This window comes from Mustela putorius, unplaced genomic scaffold (genome assembly GCF_011764305.1).
Source record: "Mustela putorius furo isolate JIRA1106 unplaced genomic scaffold, ASM1176430v1.1 tig00000721_pilon_pilon_pilon, whole genome shotgun sequence".
NCBI classification, from domain to species: Eukaryota; Metazoa; Chordata; class Mammalia; order Carnivora; family Mustelidae; genus Mustela; species Mustela putorius.
Window position 1 is genome coordinate 5485998 of NW_025421456.1, and position 26717 is coordinate 5512714.

At 33.7% G+C, this 26717-nt stretch overlaps 1 protein-coding gene across 1 annotated transcript in view; it reads left to right on the forward strand.

Moving 5' to 3' along the window:
- Positions 1-26717, forward strand: part of FAT4 (FAT atypical cadherin 4) — a 179044-nt gene that overhangs the window by 69167 nt on the left and 83160 nt on the right. Inside the window, exons 3-5 of the mRNA XM_004747947.3 lie at positions 9544-9675; positions 24089-24350; positions 25879-26229. Of these exons, the coding sequence (XP_004748004.2) occupies positions 9544-9675; positions 24089-24350; positions 25879-26229 (745 nt within the window). The remainder of the gene's footprint in view (positions 1-9543; positions 9676-24088; positions 24351-25878; positions 26230-26717) is intronic.

A 26717-nucleotide genomic window follows, 5' to 3' on the forward strand; every position in this document is an offset into this window, starting at 1 on the left:
GCTTACACATACATAGTAGCGATGGCTCTGTTGGATTTCCCTAATAGGTTCCACCTAGCCCCTGCCTGGCTTTCATAACATGGAATCATAGATCTTTTCTCCAAAGTCCCATTTTTCCCTTTACTTTGAAGATTTGCATTTCAAAAGTTCAGAAATACCATCAGGATGAGAGAGCATACTATTAATACAGCTACCACATACTCTTTTGAATTAGATCGATTATACATTATAAATAAGTAACTACCTAAAAACATTGTTCACAGAATATGATTAGACCTTGCATACCTACATAGTCCAAACATTACATTCCTGACATTTAGGACTTTTAAATGTAAACTGTTCTTTGCTAAGGCCTTCTCATAACTAAAATATGAGTCAGTCACAAACCATAATAGAGTTTGGCTCGGCAGCATGATGAAGTGTTCTGGATGTAGTGAAATGTTTCGCCCAGACTCATGGCAGCAGAATTCCCAGTGGTCACCCAAAATAGGGAAAGAAATGAAGAACAAAATTAAAGGAACTATGCAAACCCTGGCACCAACCTTTCATGGCAATACAGTGTTTTATTGTTGTTAAGAAATGAAAGCACTTAAGAGACTAAACACATAAATAATAATACATGTTGAATTTTCTCTTTCCTAATGACTGAATTTAGCTCTCAACTTGAAATTTTGAAAAAGAGTATGTATGTATGTCCTATCAAATGAAATGATATAGTTAGTTCAATAAGAGAAGGAACATAGAATGTCAGACTTTCTGTTGAAATTAAATTAGAAGTTCTGCTATGTAATCTTAGTATATATAGGCTTTAGCATAGATTTACTAAATAAAACCTTGTTGTTAGAAGCTTGTATAGCACATAAAATGTGTCAATCTCATTGAATTAAATGAATCCTGTAATAGTCGACTTGAACTGAACAGTGACCATGTGAAACTATTGCCAAACATTTAAAATATAAATTTGATTATTTATTGGAGCCGTGGTTTTGATGTATTTTCTCCTGATGTTTTTCTTTAATGAATGTTGTGCTCGAGTTTCAAATTTCATATCAAGTCCCAGAATATTCCTTTTTACACACCACCCGATGTGGTGACAGCAAGCTGTCCCCTAGCACAAAGCCTCTCACTGCACTGAGGGCAGACCTCTACTTCGCACAGTCTCCTCTCAGGCAGGAAAGGTGGAGTTTTCCTTTGCCAGGGTCAAAGGAAATGACTGGCCAGGCGTGATGGTTGTACTGATCATCGTGGGGATTTCAGCTTGGTTCATTTGCTTTCAACTTCAAGCCCTCACTTGAGCGAGCATACAGAAAATGAAGTGGTAGGTCTCAGCATCTTGTTTTCACTCTGATGAATAAAAGTTGTTTTGAGTGTAGATTAGACTTTTCCCCCCAGTGAATTTCAGTAGCACCTACACTATAAAGTAGAGCATCATGGGGGTGCCTGGGTGGCTCAGTGGGTTAAGCCTCTGCCTCCAGCTCAGGTCCTGATCTGGGATCAAGCCCCGCATCGGGCTCTCTACTCAGCAGGGAGCCTGCTTCCTCCTCTCTCTCTCTGCCTGCCTCTCTGCCTACTTGTGATCTCTGTCAAATAAATAAAAATAATTAAAAATCTTAAAAAAAAAAAGTAGAGCATCATGTAGTAAAGTGCTCTTTGAGTGACCTCATAATGACCTATTAAGGGTAATGCACATTTGAAAGAGCTTAGTTATTCCTTCAGGTTTACTCATGATTTGTGTGGTGTTTTGTGTAGCTGTTTCTGAAGTAGTGATGTGTGTTGATTACATTCCAGTCTCCCAAGTGGGAGATTTTCTGAACGAAACATACATATTTGTCTAAAGCTCTTTTAAGTTATCATTTTGAGTATGAAGTTATTGAGTTACCATCCAATAGGATTTCATATCATAAAATTTATACATGATGACATGAGAGGCAAACAAAAGCTAGGAAATCAATAGGATTTGGATTGATTCTAAATATCATTGTGATAGAAGGCAACTTTGATCAATGCACTTTTTTTTTTTTTTTTGGCCTATTCTATTGCTTGGGGTCCTTTGTTTATTTTGGAATTATACACCAAAAAAGAATGATGTTGCCTTCCAAAGCAATTGCTCTTATTGACAGCTCTATAATTTTTCATTTTCTGTTAAGAAGTATTATCATTAAAGAGGACTAATATGCAAAGGAAATCAAGGTGAGGTGAACTGATTAGCAGATTTTTTCTTTTTTTTATTATGTTCAATTAGTGAACATATAATACATCATTAGTTTTTGATGTAGTGTTCAACAATTCATTAGTTATGTATAACACCCAGTGCTCATCACAACACATGATCAATGTACTCTTTTTTTTTTTTAAAGATTTTATTTATTTATTTGACAGAGAGAGAGAGAGATCACAAGTAGGCAGAGAGGCAGGTAAAGAGAGGTGGGGGTCAGGGAAGCAGGCCCCCTGCCGAGCAGAGAGCCCTATGTGGGGCTCGATCCCAGGACCCTGAGATCATGACCTGAGCCGAAGGCAGAGGCTTAACCCACTGAGCCACCCAGGCACCCCTCAATGTACTCTTTTATACTAGTAACATATCTACTGTATTAAATTTGCTGAACTTATGCAAATAAGTTTTTTTTTTCTGATAAAAATGCAAAAATAACCTGGGTTTTTTTTTTTTTTAATGGAAATCTCTCTATGGTAAAAAGTATATGCTAGGCATACATAAGTTGTAAGAATGGAAATCAAAATCTCAGAGTTTAAAAGGCACTAATTCACTGAACAGTATAAATGATCTTTGGTAACATGAAGAGATTCTCACTGACGAATTCCTGTAATATGCACATTTATTGAAGAAATCAGAGCAACAAAATTCTGTTTTGAAATATATATATATATATATATATTTTGGCGGGACTGTTAGTTAAATAAGAGGTGTATTGAAAAGCAATCTTTATGGGATTGTCACATCTTTGGAAACCATATGTATGAACTCTAAGCATCATTTTTGGTGTAATGTTCTGTCACAGTTTATGTGGTCTAGGTAATAATATTACTTGAGAAACTTAATTTGGGGGTGTCAGTTTCACAAAAGTAAAAGGACAATAATGTAAGTATTTTTGCCACTAAAAAAGCAACTAATCACATACTGTATGTCTTGATGCATCTTTTACTATTTTAGGATTTTGTGTACTTCATGTCTATCTCACCAACCATTTAGATTTTAGTCATTTCTGAAAAATGAATATCTATGATTGCATCTTTTAAGAAAAAGAAACAAATTCTTTTTAGACAACTTTTATTGATATCTATAGAGAATTTATCTAGTTCCCTTACTTATTATACCACTACCACTTCCCTACTCAATGATTAGTTTTCAGTGGCATTGTTAAAGCAAACCTTCACAGATTATTTTCCCTTATTGTGAATAAGAAAAAACTTAAAAATGAAAATAACTGTAGATAAAATAGTATTTGTAGAGTAGATATCAAATCTAAATTTCTTCAAAGTCATTTTCTTATTGATATCAAATGCATATTTTGTTTGAAAGCTCATTGTCTTCATGCATAGATTAGAAGCTTTGGTCTAAGATATTCAGCTTGCACTCTAGCTCTGGCTCTGGCTCTTTCCACACACAGATCTCTGGAAAAAAATCACTGGGCTCGAGATAGGAGGCTGGCCATTGCTTTTCTTAGATAAATGACTTGACATTTCAATGCCTTAATTTTGATTCTATGTAAAATAAAAGAGATGGACTTGATGATATTTAATGTTCCTCCTCAAATTTTAATACATCTACCTGCAAATATATGGATTTCTGAGCTTTTAGTGTACTATAAACTCTATAGTTCCCAAAAGGAAAAAGAAATGGGTTGTTTTTCATTCTTATTTATTAAGAACCATTTTATATAGTTTGTAAGAAGGTTTGAATTAAAAAAAAATGTTTTAGATATGTGTTCATCCTTATTCACTAAGAACCACTTTATTTAGCTTGCAGAGATGTTATCAATTTAAGAACATGCTTTCAATTGTGGTTGATTAAATGACCACAATGAAATTACTGATTTATTAACTGGGGGATCAGTTCATAATGGACCCTGATATTGTAGTCAATTCCTTAACCTTGTCTATAACATATTACCTTTGTAATTTCAATTTAAATCAGTGATATGCCATGTTTTATACTGATCTGATAATTGATATTGCTAATTAATGATTACTTATTGAGTATGCTGATTTATTCACTTAAAAATTAAAAATTAATCCCCAAGATATAATATCTTTCTTGATTCACTGCAGAATAAAATGACAGACTACATATTACAGAAAAAGGTTGATATAGAAGCTTTGTACTCATTTCATAGCAACTATTTACACAGTTTATAAATAATGAAATTTTTTTCTTTTTAAATATCTATTTAACAATTCAGCAGCCAGAATATCAAGTACTCTTCCTTCAGCATAAAAAGTTTGGTAAAAATACTTAAAGCCACATTTTTTAAATTTAAATTTTACCTTTATTAAACCAACAAAAGACAGCCTGTTTTTAAATTAATTGGTCATTAGCCCCCTTAAACTCAATCATGTTTTTGTTTCTAAATATAATCATTCATTTAGCAGGGTTTCACTGCCTAAGGATCAGGTGTCTCAGCCAAGAAAGTCATTATTCTGCAGGTCTTTAGAGGTGGTGGTATTGGACAATACCTATGGCTCAACCATTAGCTGCAGCTGATGTTTTGTTATGAGTAAGTCAACCACAAAGTTACCAACTGCCCTTGTAATTGTAGCAGGTGAAACCACATATGTTTTTGAAGCATCAACTACCTAAGCACAAAGGTCAATATTTGATAGGTGGCATAAATGTGCAAGTGCTTTATCTTCATGGTGTAATGTTTCTTTAACCTTGAAGAGTAAATTTTCACAAACTTTCAGAATAGATACCTTGGAAATGCCTCCTGGACTTAAATTATGGAAGCTGTTGGCAGTTTCTGTTTTGTTTTTATTTTAAATATAGCCACTTGTGAAGAAAGTTTTGGAGTTCAAAATGTGGACAAAATGTGAACAAAATGTGTTATTTTATTTATTTTATTTTAATTTTGAAAAATGAATATTTAAGTGCAATTATTTTATTTCAAGTCTAAACAATTGAAAGATAAACATAAAACACTGAGTGGCAGTGCTAGGACTAAAAACTTAGCTGTGCAGTAGGTTTTGATTTGTCTCTTTAAGAGAAGAATGCATTTTTCAACATATACATTTCTTAGCTTAGGAACAATATTGTAGACTATTTTAAAATCTTAGAATTTTAAAACAAACTACTAATAGCCCTTGTCTGTATTATGAAAGTGATCTCATTTGTACAGAAAGAAATCTTTAAAAATTTTAAAGTCTTAATTCTTTTTTTTTTTAAAGATTTTTTTTTATTTATTTACTTGAGAGAGAGACAGTGAGAGAGAGCATGAATGAGGAGAAGGTCAGAGAGAGAAGCAGACTCCCCATGGAGCTGGGAGCCCGATGCGGGACTCGATCCCGGGACTCCAGGATCATGACCTGAGCCGAAGGCAGTCGTCCAACCAACTGAGCCACCCAGGCGTCCCAAAGTCTTAATTCTTGTTTCCAGATATCTTTTCTAAACTATTAATGTTTCACTCCTGTGTTTTATATTTATATGATACCATATATCCTATGATAAATGATATGCAAACAATTCATATCAAATCTTAGTCTGAAGAAAGCATTATAATGGAATAGGACTTTTAGGTTAGTGGAAGATCTAAGAGCTAACCAAGCACATGTTAGGCTCTGGAGTCATCGGGAAGGTGGTAACTGGCAAGGGCAAAATGTAAGGCAATTCAAAGAATTATCCATGGTGTGGGAGACAAACTTTTTGAGATCAAGATGTCGACAATATTTCTATTATCAAACCCCATTCCTTTCCTGCAAGGGATGAGAACTGTCTTGTTTTCTTCTGTAGTTTTAGTGATTAATATATGCCTGTTGTGTGATAGATTCTAAAATATTGAATGAATAAATACTGGAATCAGTGAGACCCTCATCACAAACAGGGTCCATGGTCCTGAAATTCTTGGTAGGTAGAAACATGGCACAGAGGAGCAGGAGAAGTGAAGGGATTGCAGGATGACACCTACCTGTGCTAAGGAGTTCATATCTCCTTTTCTACATAATTCATTACCCTGGTCTATTGGGAGAACTGAGAAAAGTCATGCTAAATAGTTTTTGAGGATATCTGAGGAATTGTGGAATAAAAAAGAGATACAGAGCAATTAAGAGAAATATCTATATTTCTGTCCCCCAAGAAAGATATAGGAAGTTTTTAACTTTTTAATTGGTAAGTTGACACTGATTTTAGGAAAAAGGATAGCCTGACATTAAATGAATAACAATGGGGTATCCAAAAAATAACATTTGCATATAGCAGATGCAATGATGAAATGTTCTAAATCTGTTTTTATAATTGGTTGACTATAGATACATTCAGAAATATTTAGTTTTGGACTCATTAGTATTAAACTAAATTTATTCTTTCTAATAAAATAGGAAAGCTCAGGGGCACCTGGCACAGTTGGGTAAGTAAGTGTCTGCCTTCAGCTCAGGTCATGATCCCAGGGTCCTGGGATTAAGCCAGGAGTCCAGCTCCCTGCTCAACGGGGAATCTGTCCCTCCCTCTCCATCTGCCTGTCCCCCAGCTCATGCTCTTTCTCACTCTCTTAAAGAGATAAATAAAATGTTTGAATAAAATAAAGTAAAATAAAATAAAATAGGAAAACCATTTCTATACCTGAAATAATGAAATTAGCCAAAATCTCATAGAGCATACATGATCAGAGACTTCAAGAACTGTATTTAAGAATCAATATAATAGTCTTCTTTTCTATTATTCTATTTTTTCTTAAATTCTGACAGAGAGGGGCACTTGGGTGGCTCAGTTGGTTGAGCGATTGCCTTTGGCTTGGGTCATGATACTGGGAGTCCTGGGATCAAGTCCCACATGGGGCTCCCTGCTCAACAGGGAGTCTGCTTCTCCTGCTGACCTTTCTCCACTCATGTTTTCTCTCTCTCTCTCTCTCTCTCTCTCATTCTCTCTCTCTCCAATAAATAAATAAAATCTTAAAAAAAATTCTGACAGAGAGAGATTTATTGACTGACCCACGATTGTATGGCTAGTTAGTTCATATGTAAGTGATTCAGATTTCCAGACAGAAATAATATGTGCATTTGGTTGTGACATATTTTTCAAATGATTCGTTGGTTTATTGAATATACACACTTAGACATGAGAGACAGTTTTGCATGGCAGTAGAGAAAACTTACTTTCCAGCTCTGTGTCATTGGGCAATTACTTAACCTCTTTACTTTTGTTAACTAGTTTCTCTTCTGGGAACATAATGATATTTTCCTCATAGGGCTCTTTAGAGAACTTTTAAAGTGTGTGTATGTGTATGTATATGTATGTATGTACACACACATATAACCTAAAACTATGTCTAGCATTTAGTATATTAGTTACTTTGTTATAATTATTAAAATACAGAAGGGGCTTGTTCAATTCATGCACTCACCATTTTTAATGAGGTAACTTTCTGGAATACCCAGCATGTTTCTAGTGCATGGTACTATTTCCCAATGCATCTTTGATGTCATATTTAATTGGTGCCAATATGGATTTCCCTTATCTCAACTAGTGTTCTTTCTTAAGCACATACACACGCACACACACTCCACAACTCATACACTTTGATAAACATACACATTCATATTCACATTCTCTCACAAATACACTTATAAAATATCTTTCTCTCTCTTTCACACACACACACATGAGCATAAACAAGGTTGGCGTGTTGGTTTCCAATTAGACCAAATCATAAAGCTACAGATGAAAGACAATTTAGAATTGAGAAAAAAATCTATTAAGCTAAAATGTCAGAGTTGAATAATGAGGTATTTCCATCCATTATCTCTTATTCTTCATTTATTTTTCTACTGTGTTTTAAGGATTGTGCACACATATATGAAAATTCAGGCATCTATAATATGAAGATAATTATTAATTTCTAAAAGCATTAATAGTTATACATTTGGATGACCATTGGTCATTGATTCTTAAATCCATATTTTTCAAGCTTTTGAAAAAATATATATCTATATATATCAAAGCTCCTCCTACATGAAAACTTCAGATGCATTCAGTATGTTCCAGAGATGAGATTATAAGTTTGACTTTGGGTTGTAGGACCTGGAATTCTGGTTTATAAAATCCTTTTCCTCAAAGTCTCTCCCTAGCTCTAAGGAACTCCTAGGTCTGTGCTCACACCTTTAAAACCAAGATTAACTTTTTATCAAACACTTCCCTACTATTAAAAGATGGAATTAGAGGTATCATAATTCTTTAGTACTTAATTTTATATATTGTTTTCTGGGTTTTTCTTTTTATCATTTGCTCATCCACTTATTAGTCTAGCTATGTTATCATTCCCATCCATTCCCTGTCAGAGAATTATGACAGTCCTACCTCTTGCTTCCCCCTCAACCCCACTCCACCTCCTCCCAGAAAAGAAGAAACCAGAATTCTTTTACTCTCTTCTCTTTCCTCATATTCGTCTGCATTGCTCTGAGATCTGATGGAGTTTTTACAGTTTAACTATAAAATATGACATTTCATCCTATGAGAAAAATGTCTTAGTTATATCCTAGCTAAATGGCTGGATGGTTTTTCTCCATGACTTAATTTTGTGACCCAACTGGGGAAACTTACAATTTTATTAGCAGCTGTCTTCCCTTTTCTCATCAGATATACAGCTTTTAGCACCTAACTCAAAAGAGAAAACACATGGTTTGAAGTTCATATTTAGACTTCACAAACCCTTCCTTCTAAATAATTTTTCTGAGGCAGAGAAGCAAACAAATAACTCTGACTAGGATCTTTCAAACAAAAATGTTAATATTTGCAGTCTATATAAACAGTACATTTGTTTAGCTGTAGTCACATTTAGAAGTCCTGATACGAGGGGAACTAGAAAGAAAAGAAGATGCACGTATTTTCCCCCATGAGTTGGGAGTTCACTTTAAAAAGGAAAATGGTGAGAGTCTCTTAAAACTAAATGTGAATGTCTGTATTTCTCCCAGACATTGCTAATATGTAAACATTTCATGAAGAAATTCTACACCCCCTCATTTGTGTGTCTGGTGACATTTAATGGTTGAATGGCAGGTGGTCCTAAGTCTGGGCAGTTCTTCCATGGTGCACAAATCTGGGGATTAAAGCAACAGTTAATCAGTGGGCCTTTTCTTGTATAAACTCCAAGGCACCCCTGTAACGTCAGTTACTATCAATAAGTCAAATGATTTTTACTTGGATTTTATAGTTTTTGTGAAGATTTCACAGCTTCCTTTAGGATACTTTCTGTTATTTGGATGTTATATAAAGGTTCTGATTCCTTTTGGAAGGCTTAGCTGGCCAGTGGGATCCTGGTATACATCTTAACTGGTACCTTGCAGGCATGTGGGACACTCCTCTGTTTCTTTCTCTCCTGGTAGGTTGAAATAACACTTCAGGATATCAATGACAATCCGCCAGTATTTCCAACAGACATGATGGATCTTACCGTGGAGGAGAACATTGGAGATGGCTCTAAGATTATGCAGCTGACAGCGATGGATGCTGATGAGGTAACTCAGAGCCTGAATTTGTTTTGAAACCTAACATTCCAGGGATCTATTGAATTTCTACTATACATTGACCACTTTTGGGATCCAATAATCAAGGTTAAGCATTGTATGCTCTTTTCCAAAGAATGTTAATTGTTGAAATGTGATATAAGAGGGCTAAGATAGAGATTATCGAGAGGTAATTTTGCTTTGATCAGCAGTTTATTCAGTTAATTGCTGGTTGCATTTAGGTTTCTTAGTCAAATTATTTTCTCAAATAATTAAAAAATATCTACAGATATAACCTTGTATTTATGTCTTTATCATTCCAATTTGCTCTCATAGCAGCTAAAGATTGCTGTTTTAATTTGCATTTGGAAAAAACAGGTTATTTAAAATTAAAATATTTTAAAGTCTATGCTATAGTTTTTCACTTAAATTGCATATATCCGTAAAACAAAATAAATGATTTAATAACAGCCTTATACATTTTAAGGAAATTATCTAGGTAAGCTAATAATTTTTCAAATCTGTTAATAAACAGAAATTTCTTGGGGCGCCTGGGAGTCTCAGTCAGTTAAGCATCTCACGCAGTTTGGGCTCAGGTCATGATCTCAGGGTCCTAAGATAAAGCCCCACATTGGGCTCTGTGCTCAGTGCAGAGTCTGCTTGAGATTCTTTCTCCATTCCCTTTTACTTCTCCCTGACCCCCCCCCCACCTCAAATAAATATCTTTTAAAAAGGAAACAGAAATTTCTTACTAATGGTGAATGTGAAATTTGGGGCACAATTTAGATTACTATCTTCTGTATTTGTATTTCAAATTTAGCTATTTAATCACAGTGTTCTAAATGGCTAACGATTTATATTATTTGCAGTTTATGATTTTTCTGTGAAAAAAAGCCCATTACCTGTTTTTTTTTTCCCTTCTTGCTAGGTAAAGGAATTAATTAATGTTATGTAATTATGAAAAGAAGGATAACTTTCTCTGACACCAGTATCCCCTCCACATAAAGCTAAGCCCAACACACATCAGATGATTTAATTTTTAAAATTTCCCTCCCTTAACAATGATGTGAGAGATACTGATGATGGCATTATCTTTCCAGGCAAATGCCAGAGTAAAGGTAAGAAAGAGAAGAAGAGAGGGTTTTATGTTTAGTTAGAGTGTGAAGTCTTGATCTGGCACCTTAGGAAGAAGATATCTGCCTTGATGTCTGCTACTTCTCTTTCTAGTCAGTTTGACTTGGAGGTTTCCAGCATTTGTACAGGAACAGATCTCAAATGGAGTTTTCTCTAACTGTGAGATGTTATTCCACAAGTCCCTGGAGTTTGGCTGCCATCTGAGTAGTGAGAAGGACATGGTACAGTCTTTACCAAGAAAATTGAAGGGACATCTTTGTTCTTAGCAATTCCGAATCAGAGGGATGAGAGAAAATTGGAAATGTTACTTCGGTGAGTTGTGGTCAGATATTAGAGAAAGCTAGAATTCAGGATCTAGTCCAATGTATAGGTATGTAACAAAACATCAAAGACAATTAACAGATTTAGGATCCAGTATCTAAAAAGGTACAAACATAATTCTTTCTACAATTACTCCCATTTTAAAAAGATAATTGTAGTAAAACTAATTTGTTTGCATTATTTACAAAAGTCATTATTTACAATTTCTTATGTAAGTGTAATAAAAATAGTGACTGACTAAGGTTATAAGAACCTTGCTGAATCCTTAGAAACAAGGTTCCATGTCAGTTTTTCCAAGGGACTTTTTTGGCTCCATAAAATCAACCTTAGTTCCTTAAAATTGTTCGATCATATGTGAATATACACAGATCTTTCTCAAATATGACATTTCAATCAAGTCTTGGTAATATAACCAGTATTTCCAATTGTCCTTTTGAAGGAGAATGGATTCTCATTGAATTTGTGCAAATAACTATATTGCCATGAAACAACTATATTACCAGAAAAAATAGTTTCTGAATTCTGGAGGGATCAGGTAGGGAGAAAAAGCAAATGCTTTATCTTTGTTTACAAAGGTATACATTACCAATCTTCTATAAGTCATAGCAAATAGAAATAGAAAAGTAGAAAAGAAAAAAAAAGTTCCTTACATCTGGTAAAACAAAACATTAAAAACCAGCAGTGTTTTAAACAAAAGTCAAACAAAATTATAATCATCCTCCTTAGTTCAGTTAGTCATATGTAATTAATGCTTGTCCTACTTGTATCCATTTTTTTTTTATTAGCTCTGGAAATTCTTACTCCATTTAGTTTTGTTTTGTTCTGTTTAAAGATATTTATTTATTTATTTATTTATTATTTATTTGTTTGACAGAGAGAGAGAGAGAGCACAAATGGAGGGAGCAGCAGGCAGAGGGAGAGGGAGAAGCAAGTTCCCCACTGAGCAGGGACTCTGATGGAGCAGTGCTCCATCCCAGGAACCTGGGATCATTACCTGAGCCAAAGGCAGTGCTTAATGGACTAAGCCACTCAGGCATCCCTTGTTTTGTTTTTATTTGAAAGTTATCAGAAACCTGTATTTTGGAGTATTTTCCATGAGTCTTCTTTTTTTTTTTTTTTTTTTAATTTTTTATTTTTTATAAACATATATTTTTATCCCCTGGGGTACAGGTCTGTGAATCACCAGGCTTACACACTTCACAGCATGAGTCTTCTTGAAGATGAAACATTTTTGCCAAATATCAGAATGAAACAACTGCCTATAAATGACAAAAGACTTAAAAATAGCCACAGTTAAAAATCTGATGAGATTTCACTACTATTTGCAAGGAAATGTGTGTAAAATGTTACATATCATTTTAAGATAATAACTGGAATTATGACTGAAAACATTGTGCCACAACATATCAGATTTCCAGGAATTCTACACTATTTCTGGAACACTTATAACATCCCTATACAACATAAAAATGCCTTCATATTATTTATTTGGCAATGTTTTCCACATAATTTAAAATATCAAAAAAACTTAATTATCTTTAATGACTTAATATTTTTATAAGGAGAAAGACCAAATGTTTTGAGATGTTTCAGGGACCCTCTTAAAATCAAAGTTAATTCAAGTCAAAAAAACTTCATTTAGAATTTGTTTTTTAGGAAGGTTGTCAAAAAATATCAAAAGGCTTTAAGATCATAAGTCACTATAGGCATTTAAGACCATAAATCACTATGAAACAATATTCAGTTATCTATTTAACCACAGTGACAATTAAAGACTTCATAGGCAGGGTGCCTGGGTATCTCAGTGGGTTAAGCTGCTGCCTTTGGCTCAGTTCATGATCTCAGGGTTCTGGGATTGAGTCCCGAATCGGGCTCTCTGCTCAGCAGGGAGCCTGCTTCCTCCTCTCTCTCTGCCTGCCTCTCTGCCTACTTGTGATCTCTCTCTGTCAAATAAATAAAAAAAAATCTTAAAAAAACAAAAAAAGACTTCATAGGCAAATATAGAAGACTTCGTGGTTCTGAGTAAAACTTAATTCTTTTAATATTGAGAGTCCTAGGCTTCAGTAATAAAAGATTTGATAAAAACAACACAGGAAATTATTTTGATGAAACACAATTCTTGTTTTTTAGGTATATCACTTTGAAAGGTAAGGAAATCCTTTTATAATCTCCAGTGAGAGCAGACCAATGGACCAAGAAAATTTTGTCCTTTTAACAGATAGAAAACAAAATTCTGATTTTGCACCAGGTTACTTTGATATTAGGACTCATTTGTTTAATTAAATTCATTCTGATCTTAGGCAGATCATAAAATTCATTTTCCTCAATATCCTTAGTGCTTTTAGTTACACACATTAGAATTTTTCACCCTTAGAAGCCTTTGATTTCTAACAAAAGCTAAGAAGTAAGCAATTGTAAACTGTCTTTTATGTTAGCATTCTGTGGATTGGCAGACCTATAAAATTTTTTTATAATTTCTAGAAACATGTACTTTCATGGACTATCTTTAGTTTCTCTAAAAGGAAGCTAAAAGTACATAGCTTATGTTCAATAACATGTTTCAATATTTCATTTTATTTGGAAATGATCTGGATATTCAATGGATATAACTTGACTCATCACTTAACATAGCCTAGCAAAACTTTAAGGCTTTAGTTTACCAAAAAGATTTGAGGAAACTAAAAAGTTTACCTAAAACTTCATATACTAATATTTATTTATTGTTGTTAACAATTATATTTGGATTACTTATGAAAATTTCAAAACGACAAGTTATTTTTATTGCTGACAAATTTTATAACAGGGATAGCATAAACTTTATTTGATTAATAAATCCAGGTAAAATAAATGTTGTATGACTGCATTATAGTCTATGCTGAAAACTCTAACGACATGTATATTTTAATTAGGACAAAAAAGTTGAATCAGCTTTAATATTGAATATTTTCCCAAATTACATGAACCCAAAAAGCATTTGGGTTAGTTTGCATTATATTTTTGAGAAGTTTTATGAATATTAAATTTATATAAGTTCATATTTTTTAAGCCAATTAAATATTGCTCTTCCACAAATTAATTTTAGTAATACCATCTGGAGGTAAAGTTGGTAGAAGTTTCTACAGCCAGATGGTATTATTAAAATTAATTTTAATATATATTACTAAATATATATTATATACAATATATTTTATATATAACATACATTATATATATAAACTATGTTGTACATAATATATATAATATATATAAACATATATAACATATATATAACACATAGATATATATACATATATAAATACTCTTACATAAATATGTGTATATATGTATATATACATTGACACAGACATAGACATACACACACACACACACACACACACACACCGTGCTTACAGAAATATTTAGAAAGAGAGACATTGAGACACCTGGGTGGCTCAGTTGGTTTAGAAACCGACTCTTGGTTTTAGTTCAGGTCATGATCTCAGGGTTGTAAGATTGAGCCCTGTGTCAGGCCTCATGTTCCGTGTAGAGTCTGCTTGAGATTCTTTCCCTCTTCCTCTCCCAGACTTTCTCCTCTGCCTCCCTCTCTAAAAGAAAGGAAGAAATCTTAAAAAGAAGAGGGACATTATACCTTCTGTATACTCAAGATTTCCCACTAGTGCAAATTCTAAATGACCTTCTTCCCCTCATTTTTTTTTTTCTGATAAGGATTACCTTCCCAAAGTTCATACATTAACATTTACATCTCAAACGCACAGATAAGAATACAAGTTATAAGCTTTTTAAGATAAAAAGGAGATGCTTGGGAATCTTCGATGCTTTGGGATACTTGGGTAAAAAAGAGTAGATGAACTTTCAACTGTTCTAGAGCTGGAATTTTAGTTTTGCAAAGATTTGTAAGATAAAGACAGTTGCTCTCAATTCCTCAAAGAATTGGGTTGCAACTTAAATGACATCATAGGTTGATTCACCCATAAATCCTTTTACAAGGGCTTTAGAATGTTTTTCTTTCCTTCTGGAGTCATAGTTTTATTTTAGCTTAGGTTAGACAGCTTAAAAAACAAAAAACAAAAAACAAAAAAACCTCTACGCTCTGCAATTTAGCCAATTTCTGGCCACAGAGCTACTTTGTAGTTTTAACTGGGAAAAATAGTAAATATTTCTGGCAGTATTGAATAACCCCTTGGACTGAAGAGGTATCCTCAAAGAGGATGCATAAGATATTTTGTTTACCTCCTTCTACTGGGCACTACAGGCAGAGATCTAGGAGAGCTGACTCTGGCAAATATCCTCACTCTTAGCTAGCTTCCACCAGTTTTTTCAGGATCCCATCTGTACCTCTGGTATTTACCAGAATTTGGCTAGGTTTTTCATTATTTTTAACTTTAGTTTCCCCTTGGTTGTCTGAGAATAACAGCAGTTTACCAGAAAATCCCTTAGAGTCCCATCAATTTGGGGAGATCCCCAACAACAACGAGCCCTTCTTCAAGAGTCGACGTGTAGTGTCTGTAAGGCCATTAACTTGGCAGACTTTTTGCTTACAGTCATATAAAGGGAATTCAGATAGAGGATTACTGGAGTACTCAAATAGAGGATAGAAGGAAGCAGTAAGATTTACATCAGCTCTATGTTTTTGTTTGCTTGTTAGTTTTTAAATGCCTTTTAAACTTGAGTTTTTCATTAGCTTTTTGAACACATCTTTTATTGAAGGTATTTTGGAATTTTGAAGACTTTCAGAGGTTTTTTGTATGCCAGTTAAAATAGGTATTCCATTCTGTTTCTTTGATTTGAGAGTCCTCGCTTTTAAAGCACTTCTTACATGATCTTACCTTATTGGAACATGCCTCATAATGGCCACTGCAATTCTAGGTTATAATTACTTTGAAGGCTAGCAGCAGTTTGGGAGAACCCTAGCCACAAATGAGGTTTAACCCACTTTTCTGTCCAGCCATAACTAGCTGCTAATTGAATGTGACTCACTTATGCTTAGCCATATTTTGGGGCCCACAAGCCAACTGTTACCAAACCAAGTTCTCAGGACACAAAACAAGCTTAGGAAGATTTTCTATTTTTGTAAATATTTATTTCTTCCAGGACTATAATTCTTAGACATATAAAAACCAGGTATATAGGAAGGTAGCAGAAATTCTTTATATTTTAAGCAACCCATTTTTATTAAAATTACCTTTTTCTCAGATAAGGCTTTGGGTCTTTTAGAACCAAACTAATACCTAGAAGGGATATGCATCTGGGTTGATGACTGGACAGTGTATCACAGGCTACCTCACTGCATTGAAATTTGCTTGAGATTGGCAGGTGACCTACTGTTAGTTTCACTCATACCATGACCAATTTATTCTATTACAAGGGTCTTTGATTTAGGTGGTAAGCATCACAACAGCTTTTAAGTGTTTGACGAATGCCCACCAATTTGTGCAGCTTTTTGGGCCCGAGATTTCTGTTAGCAATAGTCTTTATCTACGTAAAACAAGACTGTGCCTCTTAACATGCCAGCATCAACCAGAAGATCTTATTGCAGACTGGCCAAGAGAAGGCTGTGTGCACCACCATAACTCCAGTAATTGGGCACTGCAGATTGTGAGTGGGGTGAGGGATTCTAGTCTACTGGGGGATTGAAGACTAAACCAAGATCTAGGGACTGAGGTTCTGGATGGAAGCCTCTGCCTAGCTCAAGCTGACTCAGTAAGTCTTACAGTGGAAAAGCAATTAGGTTGAGAGCTCAACACAAAGAGAGCCGTGCTCAAACCAAGAGTAACTTACCCAGCATCCTCAGAAATAGCTAGAAAGACTGAACTCAGAGGAGTTCCTAGGGTCCTGCACTAGTGTTTCTTGTCGCTGAAGCTATAAGAGGTCTTTTTTTAGTCTTGCCATTGCCACCAAGTCCGTTAAACAACACAATTTCAACTGAGTAAATTAACAAATTGGCTTTATTCAACAATTCATGAATCAGGTAGCATCCCATCTAGCAACAGAAAGGAGCTCTGCCATTCTCTAGAAAAGAAAGGTTTTTAAAGCTAAAAGTGAGTAGAAAAGTGAAATTATTAGCAAAATATATTTTTTAGATAAGGTCACCTTCTTAGGGTGAACAGAAAGGGTCTATTGAGTAGATTATCTCACTAATATTGACCAAATAATTCTATGTTGACTGGTTAAAAGTTACATTCCTCAGAGTTCAAGCTGTAATTAAATAGGTTTTAAATCTTGTTTTGTTGATATGGGGCTTAGCACAAGGGACTCCATTTTGGGCCAATCTCCTTTTTAACAATTGAGAATGCTCTACTAGGAATTTACCAAAAGAATACAAAAATACTGTTCTGAAGGGACACATGTGTCCCAATGTTTATAGCAACATTATCAACAATAGCCAAACTATGGAAAGAGCTCAAATATCCATTGACTGATGAATATCCATTGACAGATGGAAAAAATATATATATATATTTATATATATGATACATGAATATATGAAATATGTATATATGTAGAATATATTATATTTATATTACATACTATATTTATTATATTATGTATAATATGATATACAATATTATAAATATATTTATAATATTTATTATACCTACATACATATATATGAAATATATACATATTTATATATGAAATATATACATATTTCATATATATATGATGAATGCATAAAGCAGTTGTGGCTTATTCTATATAAGAATATATATATGGGGACGCCTGGGTGTCTCAGTTGGTTAAACAGCTGCCTTTGGCTCAGGTCATGATCCCAGCGTCCTGGGATCAAGTCCCACATCGGGCTCCTTGCTTGGCAGGGAGCCTGCTTCTCCCTCTGTCTCTGCCTGCCGTTCTGTCTGCCTGTGCTCGCTCTCTCTCCCTCTCTCTCTCTCTGACAAATAAAAATAAAATCTAAAAAAAAAAAAGTATATATATATATGTGTGTATATATATGGATATATATGTATTTCTGTACATACATATATAGTAGAATATTACTATATTATGTAGTATAATAGATATTATGTGTATAATAGAATATTATTACTCTATTTTATATATGCACATATATAAAAATAGAAATAGAATATTACTCAGCCATAAAAAATGAAGTCTTGCCATTTGTAATGACATGGATAGAGCTAGAGAATATTATGCTAAGCAAAATAAGTCATTCAGAGAAAGACAAATACTTTGATTTCACTCATATGTGGAATGGAAGAAACAAAACAAATGGTCATAAAGGAAAGAGAGAAAGGAAAACCAAAAAACAACCCTTACCTTTAGAGAACAAACTGAGGGTTACCAGAGAGGAGGGAGTAAGTGGGATGTTAAATAAATAAAATAAGTATTTATTTTATGTTATGTTAATATGTATGTTATGTTAAGTATGTATAAGTATAGCAATAAAGTATAATAAAAAATATGTATGTTATGTTAATAAGTATGTTAAATAAGTAAGATAGGGTAATGGGGATTAAGGAGCACACTTGTGATGAGCACTGGGCACTGTATAGAAGTGCTGAATCACTAAATTGTACACCTGAAACTAATATTACACTGTATGTTAACTAACTGGAATTTAAATAAAAACCAAAAAAGAAAAAAACAAAAAACAAAATGAAACAAAAAGTGAAAAGAAAAAAAAATTAAAAAAAGAAAAACAGGGGCGCCTGGGTGGCTCAGTGGTTTAAGCCTCTGCCTTCGGCTCAGGTCATGATCTCGGGATCCTGGGATCGAGCCCCACATCGGGCTCTCTGCTCAGCGGAGAGCCTGCTTCCCCCCTCTCTCTGCCTGCCTCTCTGCCTACTTGTGATCTCTCTCTGTCTATCAAATAAATAAATAAAAATCTAAAAAAAAAAAAAAAGAAAGAAAAACAGTAAGAAAAAAAAAGGGAAATAAAGCACCTATTCAATTGATATAAGACAATTCACATTAAAGAATTTTAACTGTAGTGACTCATTGGTTATACTTGCTGCAGGAATAGGACAAATAAACCTTCTTTTTAAGTGGTTTATTCAGAGTGAAGCAATAATCATCTTAATTATACTAAATATATATTCTGATGGAATATACTCTTCTTTTCAGAACTGATATTTGAAAGAGATGCCAATACTATGATGTTGATACTATTAGAATTTTATATCCCTCTCGATTTTTTTTAAGTCATGACAAGTAAGGGTTACTACAAATACAGTGCTGCCTGCATGTTTATGTTTCTCTATCTACTTTTTTGTGTGTGTTGGTATGTGTGCACATAATTGCATTGCCTCCCAGTTTATCTTGTGAGATACATTTATCTTTACAATGAGATCTGAGGAAGGCTAGAAAGATCCTTATGTGTCTAAGTATGTATATCAACATTGTTTTAGTGCACTTTGTTTTATTTCTATTGAGCTTCATTTTATAAGTTTTAAAGTAAGTCTAAGTAACCACACAGGTGTTATCACTTAGACTTCCTGATATAAAAAACTACTGAAATATAAGATGGTGATATATAGGATATGCAAGAAGAGCATTTGGCATGAGACGAGGTGTGGAGTTAAAGGGAAAGGAAAGTGTAAGGTTGTGCGGAAGAAATAGACCAGGGAAATGGAGGAAGGGTTGTTTGAAATTCAGGTGGAGGTAGGGATGCTGACAATTTGTACAAAGTGTGACTGCCCGAAGGCATAAAAATCACTGAAAGGAGGACATTTTTGTAAAACTGCTTTTGAATTATTATTTTTTTTAAATTAAGCTCATGAGGTTGCTGTCCTTCTTGAATACACTTTCTCTTAAAAATTTTAGTAGCTTTTAAATGATCACTATTTCAACTCAGGACGTGAGGAATCAACATTTCTTTGGCCCTATGCCCAATGGAAAGCATACCTCAGCTTTCTATGGCATTCAGAATCATTAGCTGTTTCCTTTTTTGAGTAGCTTACAATGAATTAGTATTAATGCTTTTAGATAAACCTTCATCTTATTTTGTACTCTGTCTTCAGCTTTTTACCTTTTAGTTGATTTTTTTTTTTTTTAAGAAAGAGGAATGGGGGAGGGGAAGAAGGAGAAGGAGAGAATCTCAAGCCGGCTGCATACTCAGGCCAAAGTCAATGTGGGACTTGATCTCACGACCCTGAGATCATTACCTGAACTGAAGTCAAGAGGCAGATGTTTAATGGACTGAGCCATCCAAGTGCCCCTCTTATTTGAATTTAGAAAAACAACAAATATATATATACATATATATAGACACACACATATATATTTGTACATACATATATGTATGTATATGTGTGTGTCTATATATATATATATACATATATATATTTGTACATACATATATGCATAAATTTGAAATGTTTTCTCTCTTACTAAGTAAGTCATGGCTTTTTTTTTTCTTTGTCTAATTTGAATAAGACTCAATATTGAATGCAAGTGTTTTTTTTTACTTTGCAGGCAGCATTAAATTTTTCCATGACTATCCGGTGGACTGGCTTTAAAAAATTAATAGAATTATTTAAAACACTAATAAATTATAGTTATTAGTAAATTATGCATCCATACATTCTTTATTATTTATACTCTTTTTCTCAATTACTAAATCAAACATAAAAATATTAGTATGTTAGAGAAATTCTAGTAAGGCACTGGAGAATAATGCCTTGGTAAAGGAATCAGTTTTAGGAAGCAACATGTACATGTTGAACTTAATTTAAATATCATTTGAAACATATGCTGGATCAAGGGACACATCTTTCAGAAGCACATGACTTTGTCAGTCTCTTGTTTCCTTTTATAAACAGAATTATTATGCTTGTAATGGGCCAGGATACTCAAGCTTTGTTTCATGGTACCATACTTGTTTTTGAAAATACTACTTAAGGTTATAAAACGCATTTGCAATTTATAGCTATTTACTTTTAGAATTCCTTCCACGTGCTTTTGTCTCTGTGGTTCCTCAGGAGAGTAGAATATTTTTAACCAGCATTATTTCCACCACACTGCAGCTGAAATACGATATTTGTTTCTTGTGGTATTGCTGATACTGCATATTTTGGATATTAAATAAATAGACTTTTCAAAAGACCTAATTAAATCATTACTCTTGGCCAGACATTTTCAGACATTCACTAGAACTTTAATTCACTGCATCAGCTGATTTTGAATATAAAAAGATTGTTTTATCAACATAATTTGATGCCTTTGCTTCTATTCAGAAGAATTATCATAACTTTAGGAGCATTAATTATGACAGTTATTTTGTAGACAGGACATCTCTAAATTTTCAAACTATTTGTGTAATAGCTTTAAATTTGTTTTTGCTTCTTTCCCTTCCCCTAATTTCCAAATACTTGCCACTTTAATAGGTCAAAATTGAATGTAGCTGTTTTCATACCTGGACTGCTTTACTAGAATAATGGAATGCTTAGTGAAACAGAATAAATAGTACAGAATGCGGTCAGATTAGGAGTCTAAAATTCTTATTGAATGTTTTTGTTAAACTATACCATTACAGTAAATATGTTAGCTACTCCATGTACACCTGAATATACAAGGTACATGTGGTATTGTGTTAAACTCAGCTATTCCCTTACTAAATTAAAAGGTGCTTTGAGGCATTCACTTTACTAAATTATAAGATTGGCTCAGAGAATGCAGTACAAAAATATAGCAAATGCCACTAAGTATACATTTTGAAAGAATGCTTTTGTCTTTGTCTGTTAGCAATCATACCCTTATGTGTTTGACCATGAAGGATAAAACATGCCTAATCTATGAAGGAAAAGTATGGAAACCAAGGTGCCATAATCTCCTGGCATGCTAGTCTTAGGTGGTCCTACACATCCTAAATTTATGTTCTTCCCCAATATCTTTCTTGAGAGATCTTAGCTTGGATATTTTGATATATAAATTTCTAGTCATAAAAGGCATACTTATTTTATGTAAGTATATTTAAATCAAAAAGTAATTTTTGGAGGTCAATGATTCCAACACTAACACTATTATTCCAACACTATTATACCCCAGTGCCAAAATGCAACAATTACATACAATAGGAAATCAGAAAACCTGTTTTTCCTGAGATATATACCAACTCAGTTGTATTCTGTTTAAAGTATTCATTTATAGGTATCTATCATCAAATGCACTTAACCCATTACATTAAAACCAGAATAAAAATAGCAGCTAACATTGTCATATGCTTTCTGAAGGATCATTCTAGGTTTTTTATGTGTACGAACTCATTTAATCTTCACAACAACTCTATGTGGCAGGTAATGTTATTGTCCGGATTGCCCCGATAAAGAAATATCAGCTCATAGAGGCTAAGTATAAGGCCCAATGACACACGATTAACAAGTGGTGGAACAGAGATTCAACCCCAAAAGTATCAGATTTCAACCAGTGCCGTGTATAATATTTAACTCAGTATTTTAATTATAATATACATAATTAAAAAATATATAAATCAAAATGCTTGTAATTTCAACACTGGACTGTCAAGTTTAAATATATTTAATATATAATATATTTTAAAATACCACATTAGCAAATGTATTTTAAAATAAAAAATAGATAAAATATATTTTAAAATACTATGAGGTTAAAATTCTCTATCATCAAATCCAGATGGGTTCTTTACTTTTAATTCTTCTAGACCTTCCTTCCTTTCTTTCTTTCTTTCTTTCTTTTTTTCTTTCGTTCTTTCTTTGACTTTGCTAAGATCTCTCTTTCTTGAAACCTTACCTTTAACCTCAGTTAGTGCCCATGAAGTGATGTGCTTAGATAGTGTTGGGCACTTAGTAAAAACTTAAAGAATGTTCTGTTTTTCTCAACTTTTCTCTGTCCTCTGCTAACTTTCTAGTTTAGATTTCGAAGTTGTGAGGACCAAAGCTCAAAGAGCTAAAAGAGCATAAGAAATCACTCCTGCTTTCATTTTATAGAACATGGACTTGGAACCTGCCAAGAATATAGATTGTAGAAAGTTTCACCTTGAGGAACTGAAGCCCCAGCCTCTTGGGGCCAAACTCTGCTCACTCTCTCCCTTCTCTGGCCTGCCCCCACTCTAGTTCTTTCTACGTTATCAAGAGCTTTGAGAAATTACTTCCAATTAAGAAATGATTGGTATTTTCTTGGCCATAAAATTCAAGGCAGTTTGTGTTGCAGTTGAGATTCTTAAAAATATACCCGTAACCTAAAATTTTAGTTTGACCTTCTTCTATTCTTCATTTAAACTCCCCACTCTAAATGTTTAACAGTGAGTAAGCCAGACATTCTCCTTCCCTCTGCATTTTTGCTTAAACTGAAATGTTTCCTTCGTCTTCCCTTAAAAAAAAAAAAAATCTACAAACCCCAATTCAGCTCCATATATACTCTCCTGTATTACCTGCCCTAAAGAAATCAACTCAAAACAATGCAAGTTTCTCCCTTTAGCACAGGCCTCATTTAATTACCTTCTCATGCTGAATCAGAAGGACCACAAACTCAGTCAGTCAGAAATGGGTTTGCAATCCACTGTAACACTTGCCATGTGACCGTGTGTGAGTTAACTAGCATCTTGGAACCCAGTGTCTTCATTTGTGAAATGGCACCTCATGAAGTTGTGAATTAAAGTGAGAGGATGCATACGTAGTGCTGTCACAGTGCCTGGCACAGAGCCACCCCTTCAGCAAATCTGGTTATGTGGTTAATAGTAGTAGTGTTACTTGTATTTTCTTTAGTGACAACTTGACTCCTTTCTACATGTACATTTTATGAGTTAAAAGATAGATATAGCTAATACTGACAGCTGAGATTTTCTGTCTTATTTAATGGATGAGTGGTGAAAGATTATGTGATAAACTACTTTGGTCTGCTATCTTGTGAAATCTTTTAATATCTTATAAAGTAAAGCCAAAAGGCTCACTTTTGTCAAATACATTCTCAGCATAAGGAATGGTGCCCTTAACTGTTCTACTTCTAACAATTCAGATATGGGTCTTTTTCTCAGGGTGCAAATGCTCTGGTCACCTACACTATCATTAGTGGAGCTGATGACAGTTTCCGCATTGACCCTGAATCTGGAGATCTGATAGCGACCAAGCGGTTGGACAGGGAACGCCGTTCCAAATATTCTTTGCTGGTTCGGGCAGATGATGGTCTTCAGTCCTCTGATATGAGAATTAATATCACCATCAGTGATGTGAATGACCACACACCCAAGTTCTCCAGACCTGTGTACTCTTTTGACATCCCTGAAGATACAACCCCAGGTAAGTGGACACATCCTTAGGTATGTTTCACAAAGATCACTTTTGACTACAATTACGGACTATGTTTTGGCTGCTCTTAATTAGCGACTAGTTTTACATAGAACATATGCTACTAGGTATAAAAATATATGTGCTAGGTATTTTAGTCTACTAATTAACCTTCTTAGATACAGTTCCCAAATGAATTCTGATAGCAAATGAAGTTAGCAATTCATCTGATTACCAATTACAAATATTTCTGTTTCTGAAAGTATTTGGGATGAATTGTTAATTTTTATGGCAACAAGAGTTTTTGATACTGTTTTTCCACTTTATACTCTGTGATATTTTGCAGCCCATTTAGACATTTTATGTATTAATATAATTTCTAAATGCTGACTTCTAAAAAACTGGCCATATAAAATGTTGTACTTTGCTACCTCTGCATCTATTCTGAATCAATGTGCTTCAGAATTGCATTTGCAAGACATGACTCCATCTCTATTTTTAACATATTTTAATTGGTTACAAAAGTTAAAAGTAAATGGATATTATAAAAATGTCTGATGTGATTATAGTGCTATGTAGACAAAGCAGAAAGAAAAGCACATGAAAATCTGTGAATACTAGCTCTAATACTTAGAACCTGTGTAGCCTGGAGAAAATTAATGCATCACTCTTAGTTTCCATTTTACCTTCTGTAAAGTGGAAACAAATACTTCTTGTTAGAATTAAGGTGAAGGTTAATTTATCATATATACTGTAGCTAACATGGGTTTTAGGAATTAGCATGTACTCAGTAAGTGTTAGTAGAATCTCAATCCTGAATTGTCAGCTTGCCTCTTTGAACATACTATGTTGTGATTGTTGAGTTTGAGTACCGAATACCATATTTCTGGTGTGTGTATGCTTCATTTCCATTATTGGAAATTCTTATCTAAAATTGAAATTTTATTCCGAATTACATTTGGAATGATTCTGTGTAATAAGACATATGTTACGGAAACTCATTTGACAAAGAAATTAAATATTTATAAACTACTTCTCACTGCACTTTTCCCTTCACTCCTTAACATGAGTTACGCTGGTCATTCATGAAATTATCACCATATTTATTTCTGCCTTAATTATAACAATGACCATGTGAGCTAATATTCCCTGAGCATAAGTCTGCATTATTGCTGGGGAGCCCTAGTTCCTGATGCTAGCAATGGGTCCCCATATATGTTCACTGCAATCACCAATATGTTCAAGAATTGGCAGTGCCAGGCAGGAAAATAGTGTAAGAAGTATTATTTCTCCAGAACATTTCCACTGTAACATAAAACTTACTGAGTATTTAATATGCTGTATGTTTTGTTAATATTTGGGAAGGTTGGTATCAGTGTTAATATATAAATCTGTAGAATGTTGTGTTCACTATATTTTCATAGTGATTATCTAGTTAAAATATTTTACTGTACAAATAAAATTTGTTGGTGTCTGTATGTATTCTCTTAGTGATACCTTTATCCCATTAATTTTAGACTATTAATTTATCTTTTGATAGGTTCTTTGGTAGCAGCTATTTTAGCCACAGATGATGACTCTGGTGTGAATGGAGAAATTACATATATTGTGAATGAAGATGATGAAGATGGCATATTTTTCCTGAATCCAGTTACTGGAGTCTTTAATTTGACTCGAGTATTAGATTATGAAGCACAGCAATATTATATCCTCACTGTTCGAGCTGAAGATGGTGGGGGACAATTTACTACCATTAGGGTTTATTTTAATGTACTAGATGTAAATGACAACCCACCTATTTTCAGCTTAAACTCATATAGCACATCCTTAATGGAGAATCTACCTCTAGGATCTACTGTTTTTGTGTTTAATGTTACTGATGCAGATGATGGTACGTACTTTATTTTATGCACTTACAAATTTATTTAAAATGTCTTTTTATGTTGTATTCATTTACTGTGTTCAGTTGTTGCAAAGAAGGACAGAGTAATGATTTAACTATAGAGGATTAAAATTAAGTGCTTTATCAGTTAAATTCATGTTTGTAATAGTTATACAGCATGCACTGTTATCATTCTATAAACTTCATCTTCCTTTTTACAGTATCACAGCTTAATAAGGTAGAAGTCATAAAACAGCTTTTTACTAATTTTTTGTCACATTAATAAAAACATTTGTTTACATATATTATTTTAACATAAAAAGGATAAAATTTGGAAGCAAAAGGAAAAACATCTTAAAAATACATAAGAATGAATTATTAATTTTATATTTCTGACTGAAAAGTTCTAATAATATTCTAACAAGCTTCTTTCATGCTTTGATTCAAAGACAGTCTCAGATCTCTTTATGCTATATAATCAAGTTGAGATTTTTACT